This window comes from Artemia sp. Qi Xiang Cuo, chromosome 11 (assembly GCF_049724085.1).
Source record: "Artemia sp. Qi Xiang Cuo chromosome 11, ASM4972408v1, whole genome shotgun sequence".
Classification (NCBI taxonomy): domain Eukaryota; kingdom Metazoa; phylum Arthropoda; class Branchiopoda; order Anostraca; family Artemiidae; genus Artemia; species Artemia sp. Qi Xiang Cuo.
Genome location: NC_142804.1, coordinates 55,228,131 through 55,245,297, shown reverse-complemented (window position 1 = coordinate 55,245,297; position 17,167 = coordinate 55,228,131). Strand labels below are relative to the sequence as shown.

The following is a 17,167-nucleotide window of genomic DNA, read 5'->3' as shown; positions in this document are numbered from 1 at the left end:
GTTGTTTATACTTTCCAATACTGTTCAAGACGCATATAGTTTTCAGTATTATATATATTTTTTCGTTTTAAGCTTGATTTTCATATTCAATCTAAGCATTACTCGCTTTAAGATCTATTTATTCATTTGTATTATTACTTGTTATATACTTTTGCTATGATTGCTTATTTAATTTCTGTTTGTTTTGGGTTTCATTTATTCTTTAATATTGATTTCTGGTCGTTTTGTGTTTGAATTTTAAAAGGTATTTGTATCTGCTTAGCTTAAGTTTAAAATGGCCTTTACTTTTCTTTGAAAAACTTATTTTTCGGAAAGTTTTTTTTAATTAATTGTTAAAAAATATCCTTCCAACGCTTCGGCATTGTTCAACAGAACTGAATGCTGGGAGTTTATATCTTAGTTTTTGTATGTAGGCTATTGTTTTGTGTATTTTTTGTAATTACTTACTTTTTTCAGTTTTAAAATCTTTTACTTTAATTGACATACTTTTTTCATTGCCTTTAGAAAAATGTTTGTCTCTAAGCTTCATTAAATAAAAAAAACAAGATTTTTCAACTGAAAGTAAGGAGCATCATTAAAGCTTAAAACAAATAGAAATTGTTAGGTATATGAGTGGGCCTGCCCAATCCTCAACACCTCGCTCTTCGTGCTACAATTTTTCGGCACTTAAAAAAAGGTTACGTATTGTTCTAATTAAACGAACCCTGTGTTTCAGGAGTCGTTTTTATTGAATTGTGTAAAAATTTAGACTTCAGCGTAAAGAACGAGGTGTTGAGGAGGTGGCAATCCCTTTCATATACGTAATAATTTCTGCTTTCTTACAGTTAGTTACCACGAACTGTTTGATTACCCATCAAAATCCAAACAGGGATCGTTGAAATATTGATTGTTTTTTCTGCGCTACCAAAAGTATTGTATTCATAATTCTTTACAGTTTCATGAAACGTAATAAACAAATAGAAAAGGTTTTTCAACTAACGTAAGGAGCAAGTTTAAAACTTAAAAATAAATTGAAATTACTCTGTATATAAGGGGGACTGCCCCTTTCTCAACACCTTGCTCATTCAACAGAAGTTTTTTAGTGCTTTGCATTTTTCCAATTGCAAATTTTCTTTAAAAATTTGGACAAACGCCAAATTTCACAGTAAAGAGTAAGGGACTAAGGAGGAGACGGCCCCCTTCCTATAAAGAATAATCTATTCAAATAGGTTTCAAATCTGTTCCTTGCCTTCTATTGATAAAGCTCTTTTTTTATTCAATTTATAATTGTTTTCCAAATCATACCTAGGCCTAACTAAGATATAATTTGAGGTATCGGTCCCTTAAATACATGGTTAATTGCTTTTGAAATGTGTAAATCAATAATCGTCCGTTGATTAGTACAGTCCTACGTTTAAATTTGCATTTTCAATTTTGGATAAAATTTGAATATACTAAAAAAATTGGTGATGAACAGTTATTTTGGTGAAAAGTCCTTGTTAATATTACTACTAAAGAATTTCGGTAGGATGAAAAGGAGTATTATTGTTTGTATGGATGGTAATTCTGTGAGACTTTTGATCTTCTACATAACTGAAGCTATCACAACCTCTACAATAGGATTTTCTTATCGATAAATACATTACATACATTTTTCTAAAATACATTGAAGTACTTCATATAAATAGAAAAAGAAAAATATTCCCATTTAATATTGCTGAAAGCAAGCTAGGTTCTTAGCAGTATTTGCCACCCAAAAAATATTTCCCGGGGGGGCTGATGACGGCCTGCCTTACCTTTTCCACCACTGGGCTGGTAGATATGGGAATGTAGTATTATATCTGTATAGAGAAACATTTTAATTAATTCCTACTCCCAACCCCCCTTCCTCTTTTCAACATTTATCTGAAGCCTCATGAGGAGTAAGTAGTTTGTCCATTAAGGTGTAGCCTACTTTTTTATGAATCTACTCTATCCCCACCTAAACAATGACTCAGTCCCCCCTCATATAGCTGATACGCAATTACAGATCACCAAACGTAGCCTAATTTCATTATAAAAAAGGGAAACATCTTGGTGTCCATTACTGCCACCGTGTGGCATTACTTCTTTTGCAACTGGGAAGCCTAAAATATAGCTATTGATAATTTAAATCTATTAGCTTCTCCGAATTTTAAATTTATTGCAAATTCGTCCCCTTTGGCTCAAAGTCGTAGTTTGGTGCCCTAAAATGGCAGAAAACTATACTTTCCCCTTACCCAGCCTGTGTGGTCACTTAAAAAAGAGCTTTAAACTTACGTTTGAATGAGCTCCCTCCCAATTATCTTGGACCTTCGGTTTGGTACAATCACCCTTGGGAAAAACAAAACAAATAAACATGCATCGACGATGTTTCTTCTGAAAAAAAATGCGAAATTCAACATTTTGAAGACTGGAGCTTGAAATTTCTACCGTAGGGTTCTCTAATATGACGTATCTAATAAAGAGATTTTCAATAAGTTCGCTTGTTTTTGGGGGTGTTTCCCATTTTTTCAAAAACTAGGAAAATTTTCTAATAGTTTTAGTTTTGGGTGGGTAACAATAAACTGAAAGAATTTTATATATTTATAATCAGCATAAAAAGCCAGCACTGTCGGTTTAGCAATTGTCATGACATTTGCATTTTTAGTTTTGGTGTATATTGGCTCAAGCCACTCTTTACTTCCAGTTTTTTTTATCACAAACTATTTGATAAGATTCTCCTGTGAAGAAATTTTTTTTTTTTGAACCTGTTCATTTTAAGTTGAGTAGGCTAATAAAAAGAAAGAGGGTCAATTTGGCAGCTGGATAGTAAGTTTCATTTTTGATTTTCTTTCGCTATTCTGTAATTTTTTTAAATATCTGAATATATAAGGAATTTAAGTTCGAGGGGGAGAATGGTCCTGTTATGAAAGAGGTACATTTTACATGGCCGGTATAAAATCAAAAAGTTATATCGCAGGCACGCATATCTATGCAGGCAGGATGATTTTTTAGTATCTCTACTCTTTCTGTAAACTATTCTAAGGCTTAGGAAATTGCATAAAAACAAGTCTACATCTGTTGTGACCTACGGAAGCAATACACCTTTCTGTATTTTTGGTTCGAGTCTGATTTTCTTTTAAGATTAAATGCATAATAATTGCATATATTATTGATTAAATAAATTAAACCCTTTGCCAGGAATCCTTGGAGTTTAAAATTTACTGTATTCTGTTTCATTTTGCATGCAATTTAATTGCTCTCTTTATTTGAGGGCTTTTTCCCAAAATTATTTAAAAATAATCTTATTCCTATAAAGATATCCTGAAATATATTCCCTGTCACCCAACCACCACTGCTATTGAAGCGTCTGCCCCCCCTGGGAAATTTTCAGCCTGCGCCCTTGACGATTTTTTCCAATGATTTCATTTATTTTTATTTAATTCACCTATTTTGAGATCTTTTAAAAAGTTTTCTTGTATGTTTCAAATCACGACCGCTTCTTTGAAAGTTAATTTTTTTCTGAAAAGAAAAATGAGTGCAACCCTAAAGCTTTATGCTGCAAATTAAGTCAAGCTAATCAAAGTCAGTCGGTTCTCTGAGAGGGTATAACTCATTTAACAAGTGATTTGTATGTGTCACTAATTGAACTAATTCGAATAATTTTTTTTTTGACAAAGTTGACAGAAATTATTAGTATATTTAAACAAATAGGGAAAATGTTAATAGCTTTCGATCGGGCATTTACGTAGAAGGTATTGGATCCCAGCCCCCCCCCCCCCAAAAAAAAAACAAGAGTTTCTACGCTTTTCTACTAATTTCACATATTTCCATTTACTTCGCAAAATTCCTGTTGTTTTTATATATCTCGGGTCATCGCCCCCTTTCTTGAAACTCGAAAGTTTTCATGAGAAGAAAAATAGGTGAACCACTGAAGCTTTATGCTACTAATCAAGAGGCATTTAATCAATTTGTTTGTGTTCTGTTTTTGTTTCTATCTCTTTCTTGAAATTCTACGTGATAAACTGGGTGTTTTGTCCGGAAAAGCTAAATCAAATTATCACAAATACATCTTATTCTTGCATAAGGTAGCATTTGACTATAATAGTTGGTAATCGGCCTAAACACCACATGTTGTTCTTAGAAGTGGCGCCAGCACGTGACACGAATGTCGGAAAAATGTGCAAGTAGAAAATTTCAGGCGCACTTCTTTATATCAAAAAGAAATAGTTTTATGTAATCTTTTTCTAAATGGTTGTTCTTTTGCTGACCAAAATTTTGCAGGAAATAGTGATTGGTGATGATTCTTGAGTCGTAAAAGAATCGTAAGAAAAAAGAAAAGAGGCTATTAGAAATAAAATTATGCATAGCTTATTGATTTTTGAGCATAAACTAAGCAAAAAAACATAAATTACTTTTATTTTCGTTGAAATACCTAGTATTTTATTCTTTCCTTATTATGTTTTAATGATGATTTCTTTTTCTATATAATTCTCTCTTTTAAGACCTGTTTTCTTTGTATTGGAAAAAGAGATTGCTCTCATCCTCAGATTTGCAACCTGATTTGAAATTTCCGCATTTTCGTCATTTTAATTAAATACAAAGTATTTGGCTTGGTTTTCTTGAGCTGAATCTCCTGCCGGGTGTTGCTCGGCGTACAGAGTGGCGTATACCTCCTCTGTGACTTCGGTCGATGGGCATTACTGATATATTGCTCAACTGGATCTCTTCTATGACCCTATTCAGGTCATAATTTCGGTTCTTTGGCACAAAATGGCAGAAATTGTCGCTCTTTTTGCCAAAATCCAAAGTTACTATTCTATGCACATAGCTTTTGAGTCAAAATTGATTAACTATGTCAGAATTATTACTTGATAGCATTTTGTCCTTGTTCTAGCCAGAAATTTGGATTCGCGGCATAAAATGGCAGAAATTATCACTTTGCTGCATCACAATCCGCTTTTTTACTTATTAATTCAAAAAAACTTTTTTCCACAAAATATGTTTTTCAAAGAAAAGTAAAGAAGTCCATTAAACAAAAAATGAGCAAAAATAAAATCAAATAATCTACGAAGCGTGAAACCACCGCAAATCAGCATCGACAAATTAATTAATCCCAAAACGAACAGAAATTACAACGAGCTGAAAACGAGCAGAAATTAACATAAGTTGTGCTCAAAACCCCTGCGCCTTCCCAAGGCCAGAACATAATTTGCACTTTACTGAAAAAAATACAAATGAATGTGCATTGTCAGTTTAATATACATATACTGATATTTAGTAATAAATATGTTAATATTATTTGATTTATTAAAGTTATAAAAGTAAAAACATTTATATTTTTTTCAGTAAAGTGCAAATTATGTTCTGGCCTTGAAAAGGCATAGGGGCACTAGGCATTTCAATTTCCAATCGAATGAGCCCTTTTTGAAGTTTCTACGACATCGCGTTCTATAAAAAGCTTATATGTCCCCAGGGCATAACTTACAACCCTTGCCCTGAGGGTTGTGGGGGAGTGTCCTCCTCAAAAACATAATTTCTATCTGGAAATCAACAACGCTGAGCAAAATGGCTATCAAAAAAATTTGATTGGATGTGTTAGGTGAAAAGGGGGGCGAGAGTGGGGGGGTCGACTATTAACTTTCGACTATTAAAAATGGCACTAGACCTTTGAATTTCCAATCGACTGAGCCCTTTTTCAAGTTTCTACGACAAAGATTTCAATAAAACTTGTTTCCCCCAGGGCATAAGTTATAACCCTTGCCCTGAAGACTGTGGGGGGATTGTCCTGCTCAAAGGTATAATTTCTGAAACTTTAAACTGCTTGGAACAAAATGGCTATCTCAAAATTTTTATTAGATGTGTTTGGGGAAATTGTGGGCGTGGAAGGGGTGTTAGTTGCCTTCCAATCACTTTCGACTATTGAAAAGGGCACTAGCCATTTCTATTTCCAATCGAATGAGCCCTTTTTGAATTTTCTACGACAAAAATTTCTGTAAAAACCTTATATGCCCTCAGGGCATAACTTACAACCCTTGGACTGAGGGATTTGAGGGGTTTGTCATCCTCAAAGACCTAATTTTCAGAACTTAAGACTACGTTGAATAGAATGGGTATCTCACAATTTTGATTGGATGTGTTTGGGGGAATAATGGGCGTGTGGGGGGGGCTAGTTGCCCTCCAATCGATTTCAACTATTAAAAAGTGCACTAGTCCTTTAAATTCCCAATCGAATGAGCCTTTTTTGAAGTTTCTACGACAACGCCTTCTGTAAAAACCTTATATGCCCCCAGGGCATAACTTACAACCCTTGCCCTGAAGGCTGTGGGGGAGTGTTTTCCTCTAAAACATTTCTATCTGGAAATCAACTATGCTGAACAAAATGGCTACCTCAAAATTTTTATTGGATGTGTTTCGGGAAATGGTGGGCGTGGAAGGGGTGTTAGTTGCCTTCCAAACATTTTCGACTATGAAAAAGGGCACACGCCACTCCAATTTCCAATTGAATGAGCCCTTTTCGAAGTTTCTACGACAAGTTCTTCGATACGAAGTGCCCTGCTCTAAAGGAAAAAAATAATTAATAATACATTGTGCCAATATCGTTCTTATATGCCCACAGGGCATAACTTAAAACCCTTGCCCCGAGGGTTGGGGGGGTGCCTTCCTCAAAAACATATTTTCTCTCTGGAAATCAACTACGCTGAACAAAATGGATATCTCAAAATTTTGATTCTATGTGTTTGGGGGAATGATAGGCTGGGGGGGGGAGGCTAGTTGCCCTCCAATCACTTTCGACCATTGAAAAGGGCCCTAGCCACTCCAATTTCCAATCCAATAAGCTCCTTTTAAAATTTCTACTAAAACTCCTTCGGTGCAAAGTGCCTGGGTATGGAAAAAAAAATAATACAGTGTGCCAACATCGTTCTTTACTTAGGCAGCGCTATTGCGCTGCCTATGAAAGGTAGCACAAATTATTATTATTTTTTTTTTTTGTTAATGAGCCCTCTCCCATATTGTATAGGCACTTCTTTTATAATGATTGTCTTCTGGGGAAAACAATCAAATAATCGTGCATCAGTTACCTATTAATTTTATATATATATATATATATATATATATATATATATATATATATATATATATATATATATATATATATATATATATATAAAAGAATTTGAAGCTTCGCAATAAAGTTCTTGGACATGGTTAAGATGATGATTTAATTTTTGACAGAATCGTATCCTTTTTAGGGATTTTTCCCTTTCTAAAATGACGCAAATTTTATGAGTATCGTAACTGTTTTTGGTTAGTTTTAAATTTAATAAATTTTGTATATTTGGAACCAAAATAAGGTGTGACATTTTTTTTGTATATTTATTGCTATCGAAAGCTCGGTTTTGGATGTTCATTTAATATTGGCAGCAGTTCATATGAACTTTTGCTTGGTTTATCTATTAAAATTACTAATCATTTTTTTTCAGGCAAGTTCATGTGAAAGGTCATGATCAATATCCAATTCAGTTGGCAGTTACAAGGTCGCATATTTTTTGGTCTGATCAGAGATCGAGCAGCGTCTGGTACATCTCAAATGATGTTTCTGCCACCCAGACCCCAAAGCTCTTTGTATACGGTGGGAATTACGCGCCGTATGCTATATCTATAGTCCACCCAGAATATGTGTATTGTAATACAGCATCATCCGAGGAACCGATTGCGATGGTAGAAAACCCTATGATGCAAATGAAAGACACTTCTTCAGATCGGTGCAATGGTTATTGTCTGCATGGTTTTTGTAAAATCTTGAATGGTTTGGTAAAATATTGTGATTGTGAACTGGGGTATACAGGTTCACGTTGTGAGGTTGAAATATGCCCTCCTGGATACTGTCTCAATACAGGTACTTGCCAATCCCGAGGGGATAAACCCTATTGTGTATGTCCTCCAGGCTTCACCGGTGCTAAGTGCGAAATAAATCAATGCTACCAGTTCTGCCATAATGGTGTATGTGCCATTCGAAATAACAGACCCACTTGTAGTTGCAACTTGGGGTATGCTGGGGACCGGTGCGAAAGGAATGTTTGTAAGGATCACTGTTTCAATAATGGGGCTTGTTCAGTATCTGTTGAAGGACCCCAGTGTTCCTGTGGTGAGGAATATGCTGGTGATCGGTGTCAGTATGGGATGTGCGACCACTTCTGTTTGAATGGCGGTATGTGCAGTGTTGTCAATAGGACTTCAGTGTGTCTATGTCAAGACGGATGGAGTGGCTCTAGATGTGAGAAAAGGGTCTTGGATAGTAGAAGTGTTTGCAAGAGCTATTGTTTTAACGGAGGAAGTTGTATTGCAACCGAAGACGGAGGACCTATTTGCAGGTTTTTTTCTTATTTAATTTCATTTTCTAAATATTCATGTTTGGGAACTTTAAGACTCCAGTTTCTGTATAATACCACGGAGGAGACAACTATTCCGATCCATGCATATTTCTTCGTTTAAATTATAACGTTTCTTTTTATTTCCTACGTAAAAAAGGAGAGAAAAAAAAGTGAAGAAACTAAGTTATAAATTCTTGTGCATTTACGTTATGAATAATAATTTCCAATAATTACTTGATGTGGCTCCGAAAATCTAGGCAAATAATCCTATTTATTCTAGGCAATCTTGTCTATTCTAGAAAAAAAAAAAAAAATTATAATAATGCTCTTTTTGCAAAAGTGGTTTTCTGTCATTTGTCCAATTTGGGTAACATTAGATGGTGCTTGTTGTTTTTTACTTTCTGAAAAGGTTTTGAGTTTTCTCTCTTATCATTTTCTCTTTTATATGTATGTTAGCATTGATATGTATTCTTTGATATGCACTAACTAATGCGCATATAGGAGTTGTAAACGATTCAAATAGAAAAGGAAAAGAAACAAAAAGAGAAGAGGAAAGTCCCGAGATGCACATACAAGGCCGTATCTAGAGAGGGAAAGGGGTTACCAGGTTTGAGCCCACCCCCAACGAATTTTTTTTTCGGCTTATAAAAAAGTAACAAACACACAAAAAACACATTTTTGATGCGTTTCGTAAAGGTTTTTTTGTCTCCCTCCCCCCTCCCCGCCCTCTCTGAACAAGATTCTCGACATGGTCTTGTGCACATAGGCTAGGCTACATGTAATGATCAATCCTAACTGTAAAAAAAATATTTGTTTTGTTTTTAATCTGAGGGTAATATACATTTAGCTCTTCTGGCCTCCTGAAACTGACAGAATATATTGAACTTTTTGAGGGGGGGGGGGTACGAGGCATAAGCTATTTTAAAATAACATGACAAAAAGTTTAGTCGAACCTGTTCAAAACGCTTTAATGCAAACATAAAAAGTTAAAGTCTAATTAACCTGTATAGTGGAATTATTTTTAGCTGATTCTTTAGGTATTAATTCAAAATGATTACTCATAACCTTGTTGTCTCAGGGTGTGCTCCAGGTGGCAATTATCGTAATTATAATTAGTTATTATTATTTATATTCCAACTAGTTATACCTCGCTCTTTACGCTAAAGTTTGAATCTGTCACACAACTTTATTTTTTAAAACAACAAAAACTTTAGCATAAAGAGCGAGGTATGGAGGAGGGGACAGCCCCTTTCATATACGGAATAATTTCTGTTCGTTTGAAGTTTTAATGTCGCTCCTTACTTTCAGATAAAAAACTTTTTTTTTTAATTTAATCCCAGGAAGGATTCAGAATAATCTCATCTTTTCATTTTAGACGCACAAATTCAAGCCCAAATTACAAAATGTGAACTACTGTCAAATTATGCCAAAATTCTGTCCTTGAGTTATGAAAGATTTGGCTATATATATAAATCTCCAACCTAGGTGCACACAGGAGTAACTTAAGATTTTGACAACAGTGTTTTGACAAGACGAGGGACTTAGATACATCAAGACTGCTTCCCAAACTTGAATTTTTCATAATGTCGTGAGTGTGGGCAGTGGGGGGCGGGGGGTTCCTGGTAAATATTTCGCTGTTCCTTTTATTGACTTACAAATAAGGTGAGAATACCACTAGATGCCAATTTTTATGCTCTTTCTGAATATAGCAATCGCTTTTCTTGCAAATTCAATTTTTAACCCTTTTAGGACCCTTGACAATGATAATTTCATTCTATATTTTTTGGATATAAAATGGGTTATAACATTTGTTTCAAACTTACTATTTCATTATAAATCTATTTTGTAAATGTTTTACAATTCACAAACATTGATTTTTCAAGATTAAGTTTAATTAAAAAAAATCAAAACAAAGCCGCAATATTTTCTTCTTATTCTGTTTCACCAAAGCTGCCGTTTTACCTATAGGCCTACGTCGAAAAATATTAATTTTTGGACTATATAACTTTAAAAAATGGATTACTAATCAAATAGTAAGTTTGAAATCAATGTTGTAAGCCTTTTTAATACCTGAAAACTAGACATTTTTTGGTCATTTTCGAAGTTCAAAAAGGGCTGAAATTTGAATTTGCGAAAGAAGCGACTATTATAATCGTATAGAGCATAAAAAAAGGCATCGAGTGGTGTGTTCACTTTATTTGTAAGTCAGTAATTTGAACAGCGAAATTTTTACCGACTTCCTAACGGTTGTTAAGCCCAGGAAGTTTAGATGATCGCAGAAATAGATTTAGGATCATGTCATCTTTTCATTCTGGTCAAATCCAAACTTTCGTACCGTTTGTGGCTCGAGTGCGTACGTCCTCACTCTAAGTGGAATTTTGAAATACATCTGTCTAATAAAAAAGAGTTTACAAGAAAAATGTGCATCCCATTGAGCAACATAGATGAATGAATATAGCAGTAAGCATCTCTGTAACAATCTCCTATCTGGAGAATTTATCAAGAGGTTCTCCCAGGGCCTGCATATTTGCTCAAGTTATTCCTGACTCCAAGTGGATTTCATACATCTCTGCTGAATTCTCCCCGCCAGATGCCGCCCTACAGTCCGAATATGAAGATAATCTTGATAAATTTATGTCTAGCGGTACAACAGACAATTTTTGTTGTTTCAGCTGATTCTCTACTGGGAGCAATCGAACGCCTAAAACGTAAGAATTCTTCTGGCATCGATAAAATAAGCGCTCTTCACATTTTGCATGGAAGCGAGCTGCTGGTAAAGCATATTGCTCTTTTGATGCAGATGATTGTTACCCAAGGAGTTGTACCGTCTTCTTTCTCAATCGGAGATCTCACTCCAATTCAAAAGAAAGGTAAACTCGCAACCCAGCGCTCGTCCTTCCGTCCTATAACAGTGGCCACTACCTTCTGTAAGCTTTTTGAACTTCTGTTCATTGACCAACTGAACGCAAAATGCTATGTTCCACCTAACCAATTTTGATTCCAGCCAGGTATCGGTTGTGCCCACGCTTTGCCGGTTGTCACAAACGCATTGATGAATGCTGATGCATCAGGTGAAACTCTTGTGTTGACTGGGCATAATGTTCGTAAAGTGTTCGACTCTCTCATTCACGCCGCTATGCTACTCCATGCAGCCAAACATGGAGTGAGCCCCTCATATATCAGAGCCCTTCAAGATATGTATTATCGTCTTAATGTTCGCCTAATGCTTCATCCATTAGCTAAAGTTGACGGCTCTCAAGTTTACGCACCAACCCCTAATGTTTTTGTCAATGTTGAAAAAGGTACCCTGTCAAGGTGCTGTTTCTTCCCCTTTACTCTTCAATAATATAGTTCTCGATGCACAGTCAACTATCCCCACTCCATTCATCTTTGTCTGCCTAAATATATCTCTCGTATGGTATGCGGACAACATTTTGTATGGGAGCGACATTATCCAGTATAAGAGTGAGATTTTTACAACGTTACAATCTGAGTATACAAAACTAGGTCTTCAGTTCAAAGCTGAAAAGTCCGAAGTTGTATTCTTCAATTGGAAGCAAGCGTCACCTAGGGATATTCCTCTCGGAAATAGTAGGATCAAGCCAGTAGATCATATCACCTACCTCGGTCTTCCCATTGGTTCGTCAGTAATGCACACGCGAAAACTATTAATTGCTCACATTGAGCGTAGAGTTGGGTTATCATATGCTTCTTTTGTAACTAATAAGTTACGGTTCAACCTCCATCTTCTCTCGAAACTTTTTAACTCTTTCGCTCTACCACATTATCTGTACATATCGCCGTTTTGGAAAATACTCACAAATTCTGACAAGTCAAAAATTCGTTCAGTTTTCTTCCGGTTCGCAAAATATCTTTTACGTTTTCCCCCTTGGACGCGCAATTCTTATCTGATTAGAAAATTCAGCATTGCTGACCCCATTATAGCCGTGGAAAAGCAAATTCGTGCTTATAATTCCCGTTTAATGAAGTTGAGTCATCCCTGGTCGTCAGTATTAACCCATTAGTTAAGATGTATTTGTTCTGTTTTTTTTTATTTTATTATTTTTTTTTTCTTTTTTTTTTTTTTTTTATAAATTTTTTTTTTTTAAGTGTTTGTTTTCGCGCTTAGTGTAATTAGTGTTTGTTTTTTTTTTTGTTTTTTTTTTATACCAATTACGGCTTGATGCAATGATGTTCCTATTATTTATGTTTGTTCAGTATTTAGGAGCCTAAAAAAAAGAAAAGAAACATGTCGCGTACCTACAGAGCAGTGTATAATTGTGTTTTTCTTTATCGTTTTGTGTAATTTGTTCCAAGTGCAGATTTAGATCTCAGCTCCAGCGTTCGTCACTACAAACCACATGTATAACTCCTAAGTTTATGTGTATTGCTTTTTTTTTTTTTTTGCTTATTGCTCCGTCTTTTCCTTTTTTGTATGACAGGTTTTCCAATAAATAATAATAATAATAATAATATAATTTTAAGCCCTAATTTGAACGAAAAATTGATGCTAAAATTTGCCATGTTTTCATGAAAGATTCTGCTATACCGTGTCAAATATGCCATCAATCTAAATACTCCCAGGAGTGACTTTGAGGTATCAAAATTGTTTGATGGAAGGACAACACTATCTATGCTTATCTTTCCAGCTAAATTTAGTTGTTCAGGTTGGAAGGAGTGGGTATGTAGATGGCGCTTGTTTTCATGATTAATAAGGAAGCTTCTAAGTCTTGCTTAGGTTGGGAAGACATTAATAATATAATTCTAGTTGCTCATTTTATGACTAAAATGTGCAGGATGTCAGTCATAGTAGTATAATCCCCTGTAGAACCGACTAATGGAGATAGTAGTGACTCACATTAATTTTACTTACAACTACAGGAATAAACAGGCAGGATCCAAGATAGAAACATGGTATTTATGTTAGTAGACCAAGTTTGGTAGAAATAGGGAGAGAATGTATCCTATTCTAGGTAGATTTGGTGTAGGAAAAGAAAACGTTAATGGTTACAGACTGATCCATCTTGTAGGTATAGTAATACCTACAATCTAGTAACAACAAAAACATTGTTTGGTCATAAAATTGCCCATGCCAATGAGCTAATATTCACATGATAGTAAGACGGTTAGCCTTATTGAATGTACTATTGTAAATCGAAGACTTGCAGGATTGATACAAGATACTAGGGTTTATATGCTGTTATTAATTTCAAAAAGCAAAGTGTTAGTCGTAGCAGTACTTGTACCAGTAGAGCTGACTGACAGAGACAGTGCTGACTTAGCTGAATTTTACACATAGTGACAGGAACAAAAAAAAAGGTATTTTTATTAGAAGGTTTTAATGCCCAGGTTGCTACAAATAAGGATAGATATTAGACAACACTGTCTTTCTGTTTATACTGGAAATGGAAATGAAAATATAAAATTGGGGAAAACTTTTAATTGAGACAGTGAACTTTGAATAAAATACAAATACTTGTATATGTCTGGGTTTTTCAGATTCATATTCGTAAGCCATTATTCTCTTTTATAAAAAAAAGAGAAAAAAATAACAATTAAACTAGGCAGAACAAGTTCACACATAAGAGAAAATAACGCATAAAATAAAAAAAAAAACCCAAAAAATAGATGCTACACAAGGAGCAAAAAAATAGAAGGGCCTAGTATATGTTTAACTATATTAGTTTATATATAGTTGCATAAACACAACTACATTTAGTCATATACGAGTATTTTAGTTTTTCGCTTTCTTTGTATAGCGTTTTTGCGTTTTTTTTTACTTTTTGTGCTATTTTTAGTATTTATTAATTGGTTTAACTCATTTTAAATTTTTCTTTATTTCATGTTGATAAAGACTTCCGTATGTGCAGGTAAAATATTCTAGTGTTTGCATACAAGAAATTTTTTGATTTGTCAAAGTGCATTCTAAGACTAGAATTTATCAGAATATCGTGGGAAGAGATCTTTTGAACTGGAAGCATAGATTATTTACAGAAATGGATTTTCATTTTAATTATGCAATTTTGACTCAATTTACTTCTTTTAGCTGTGCAAATGACTTTACTGGCTTAAGATGTGAAGTTAGTCTCTCTCTACTATCCAACAATGAATCACTGCTTGTTCCCTTAATTAGTTCATCTGTTTTGGGTTTCATTTTACTTTTGGCGGTAGCATTTTTAGCCTTCCAAGTTTGGCGTCTTCGTAAGAGGCCAAGACTTCGAAAGCACTATGTTGTGAACAAACCAACTTCTAACGGACTATCTGGAGGGTCAGATGGAATACACCTGGAGCTAGAAAACTGCTGTAATATGAATGTCTGTGAAACTGTAAGTTCTGAAATTTTGATTATGTTAAAACTTTAAAACTGCTAGAAAACTAGAAAACTGCTGTAATATGAATGTCTGTGAAACAATATAAGCTCTAAACACAATGCAAGTAATAACACAATATTAAATAGTAATAACATATTAAAATCTACAATTGCAAAAATAAGGCAATCATGACATATGTAAAAACACAATTACAACAATAATGCAATCACGAGATGCTTAAAAACACAATTACAACAGTAATGCAATCACGACATAAGCAAAAACACAATTGCAACAATAATGTAATCACATCATACGTAAAAACACAATTACGACAATAATGCGATCACGACATACGTAAAAGCACAATTACAACAATAATGCAATCACGACTTACCTAGAAACACAATTACAACAATAATGCAATGATGACATACGTAAAAACACAATTACAACAATAATGCAATCACGACATACGTAAAAACACAATTACAACAATAATGCAATGACGACATATGTGAAAACACAATTACAGGAATAATAACGTTAAGATCACAACAATAAAAACGTTAAGATCACACAATAAAAATGTTCCAATAAATACTATAGCGCTAAAAAAAAAAGTGCTACAGTACTCACTACTTCGCTATTTCATGATCAAATCATAAAATGATATACATTTTAAACACAAAACAGTATATGAATAACACAATATGCGTCAAATAAAATGACACGATAACAATAATAAATGACAATACAAATTTCAAACATCAAACAATATCTAATAATACAATATGCAACAAATAGCGATAATACAATAACAATAATAATTGACACACAGGAAATGTTAAACATATAACAATATATAAATAACACAATATGCAACAAATAATAATTACAAGATATCAATAATAAATGACACAATACAAATGTTAAACATATAACAATATATAAGTAACACAATATACAACAAATAGTGATAACACAATAACAATAAAAAAATACTAAAAGCGCTAGTAAAACTCAGTAGATGACTGAGGGTGGAACCAGAGAGAAACAGAGGGGCTCTATTAAAAAATCCAGTGACTCCTTAAATTTGGGTTCATTTTACTGTCTTAAAACTTCACAGAAGAAAACTAATCTGGCAGAATTTGACTGTTTATTCTTTTTATTGGCTTAAACTTTCTGATCGGAGCACAGGAGTCTGGTTTTAAAAACTTAGGACTATTGGGTTTCCCTTTCTGACATGCGCAATAGGATATTGTTCCTGGCTTGTAAAAAAAATAGGGCAGCCATAAGCCAATGAAACTGACTGATGAACTGCCATATAAACTTTTGCTGAAACTTCCGCTGTAGTTTAGAAAGTGATTTTTTTAGATTGCTGAATAAAACTTCTAGAAATTTTCAGGAATTGATGCCTGAACTGATTTCTGAGAGACTTATTCGTATGGCTCTACTGCTATCTTTTAAATATCAACTAAGCCTTGAGTTGAAGGTGATTGTTTACACCATTCAAAGGTTTTCTTTATCCAAATATGAATAGGCATCGGATAAGGGGACTGGGGGACGGGGGGTGAGAGAAGGGTCATCTAGAAAAAAGAATTGATCTGTTGCGGTAAGAAATATAGGTATATTTACCTATATTTCTATATAGGTAAATATACCTAATATAGAACTTATATATTTCTATATAGGTAAATATAACTATATAAAAATATAGAGTGTACTCCTATTTTTGTTATTCAAAAACAATTGCAAAGAACATACAAGAACTAGAATTACTCTTCAATATATTCGCCTGTTGATAAAGTTGATCACTTTATACCAGTAGGCTAAGTGCTATCGAATTTGGATAAAAGATTCTATGCAATGGATCGTTTAAAATTACTTTACAAAATAATTTTTCGATTCGTCTTCTCAGAGAGTCTACTGGCGAGAACAGCATGCAGATGAAACAATAGCTATGTCTTATGTCAATATGATAGTGTCAAAATGTAAGAGACACAGAAGTGTGATACACTATACATATCCACGAAATATCGGTGAAGTAAGCGATGTAGAAGCACGTTTTCTTCTTTCTTTCCATAGCAAAGAGTAAAGAACAAATAATCTGAAAGATTTCTAGTGGTCTAGTATATATCTTACAATCTTATGGTGTATATACAACCTTATATGTGCATCTTATAGTTTTATAATGATCGTACGACACTATAAAAAAAAATTATTCTTTTAAAAAGAATTATTTCTTTTAAAAAAAATAAAAAAAAAGTAGTGAAGCTCATAAACTGTAAACAATTACAGATTTTTAAAGAATGATAAAATGCCTATATCTAAGCGTTTCTTTTGTTAAACTACTAAGCTCACTATTGCGAATATTTTCCTAAAGGATGAATTACAGTCTTTCAATCCTCTCCCCACAGTATATGCCCCTTGGTTGTGGTTAATATCTCGTCCATTCATCCGAGCAGTCTCCTATTGGAATGATTATTTTACTCGTGGAAG

At 34.0% G+C, this 17,167-nt stretch overlaps 1 protein-coding gene across 2 annotated transcripts in view; it reads left to right on the top strand.

Annotated features, from left to right (window-relative positions):
• Positions 1-17,167, top strand: part of cue (Low-density lipoprotein receptor repeat domain-containing protein cueball) — a 146,249-nt gene that overhangs the window by 115,459 nt on the left and 13,623 nt on the right. For both annotated transcript variants that reach the window (XM_089096905.1, XM_089096906.1), the window contains exons 5-6: positions 7,464-8,354; positions 14,401-14,680. In XM_089096905.1, coding sequence (XP_088953031.1) covers positions 7,464-8,354; positions 14,401-14,680 — 1,171 coding nt within the window. The remainder of the gene's footprint in view (positions 1-7,463; positions 8,355-14,400; positions 14,681-17,167) is intronic.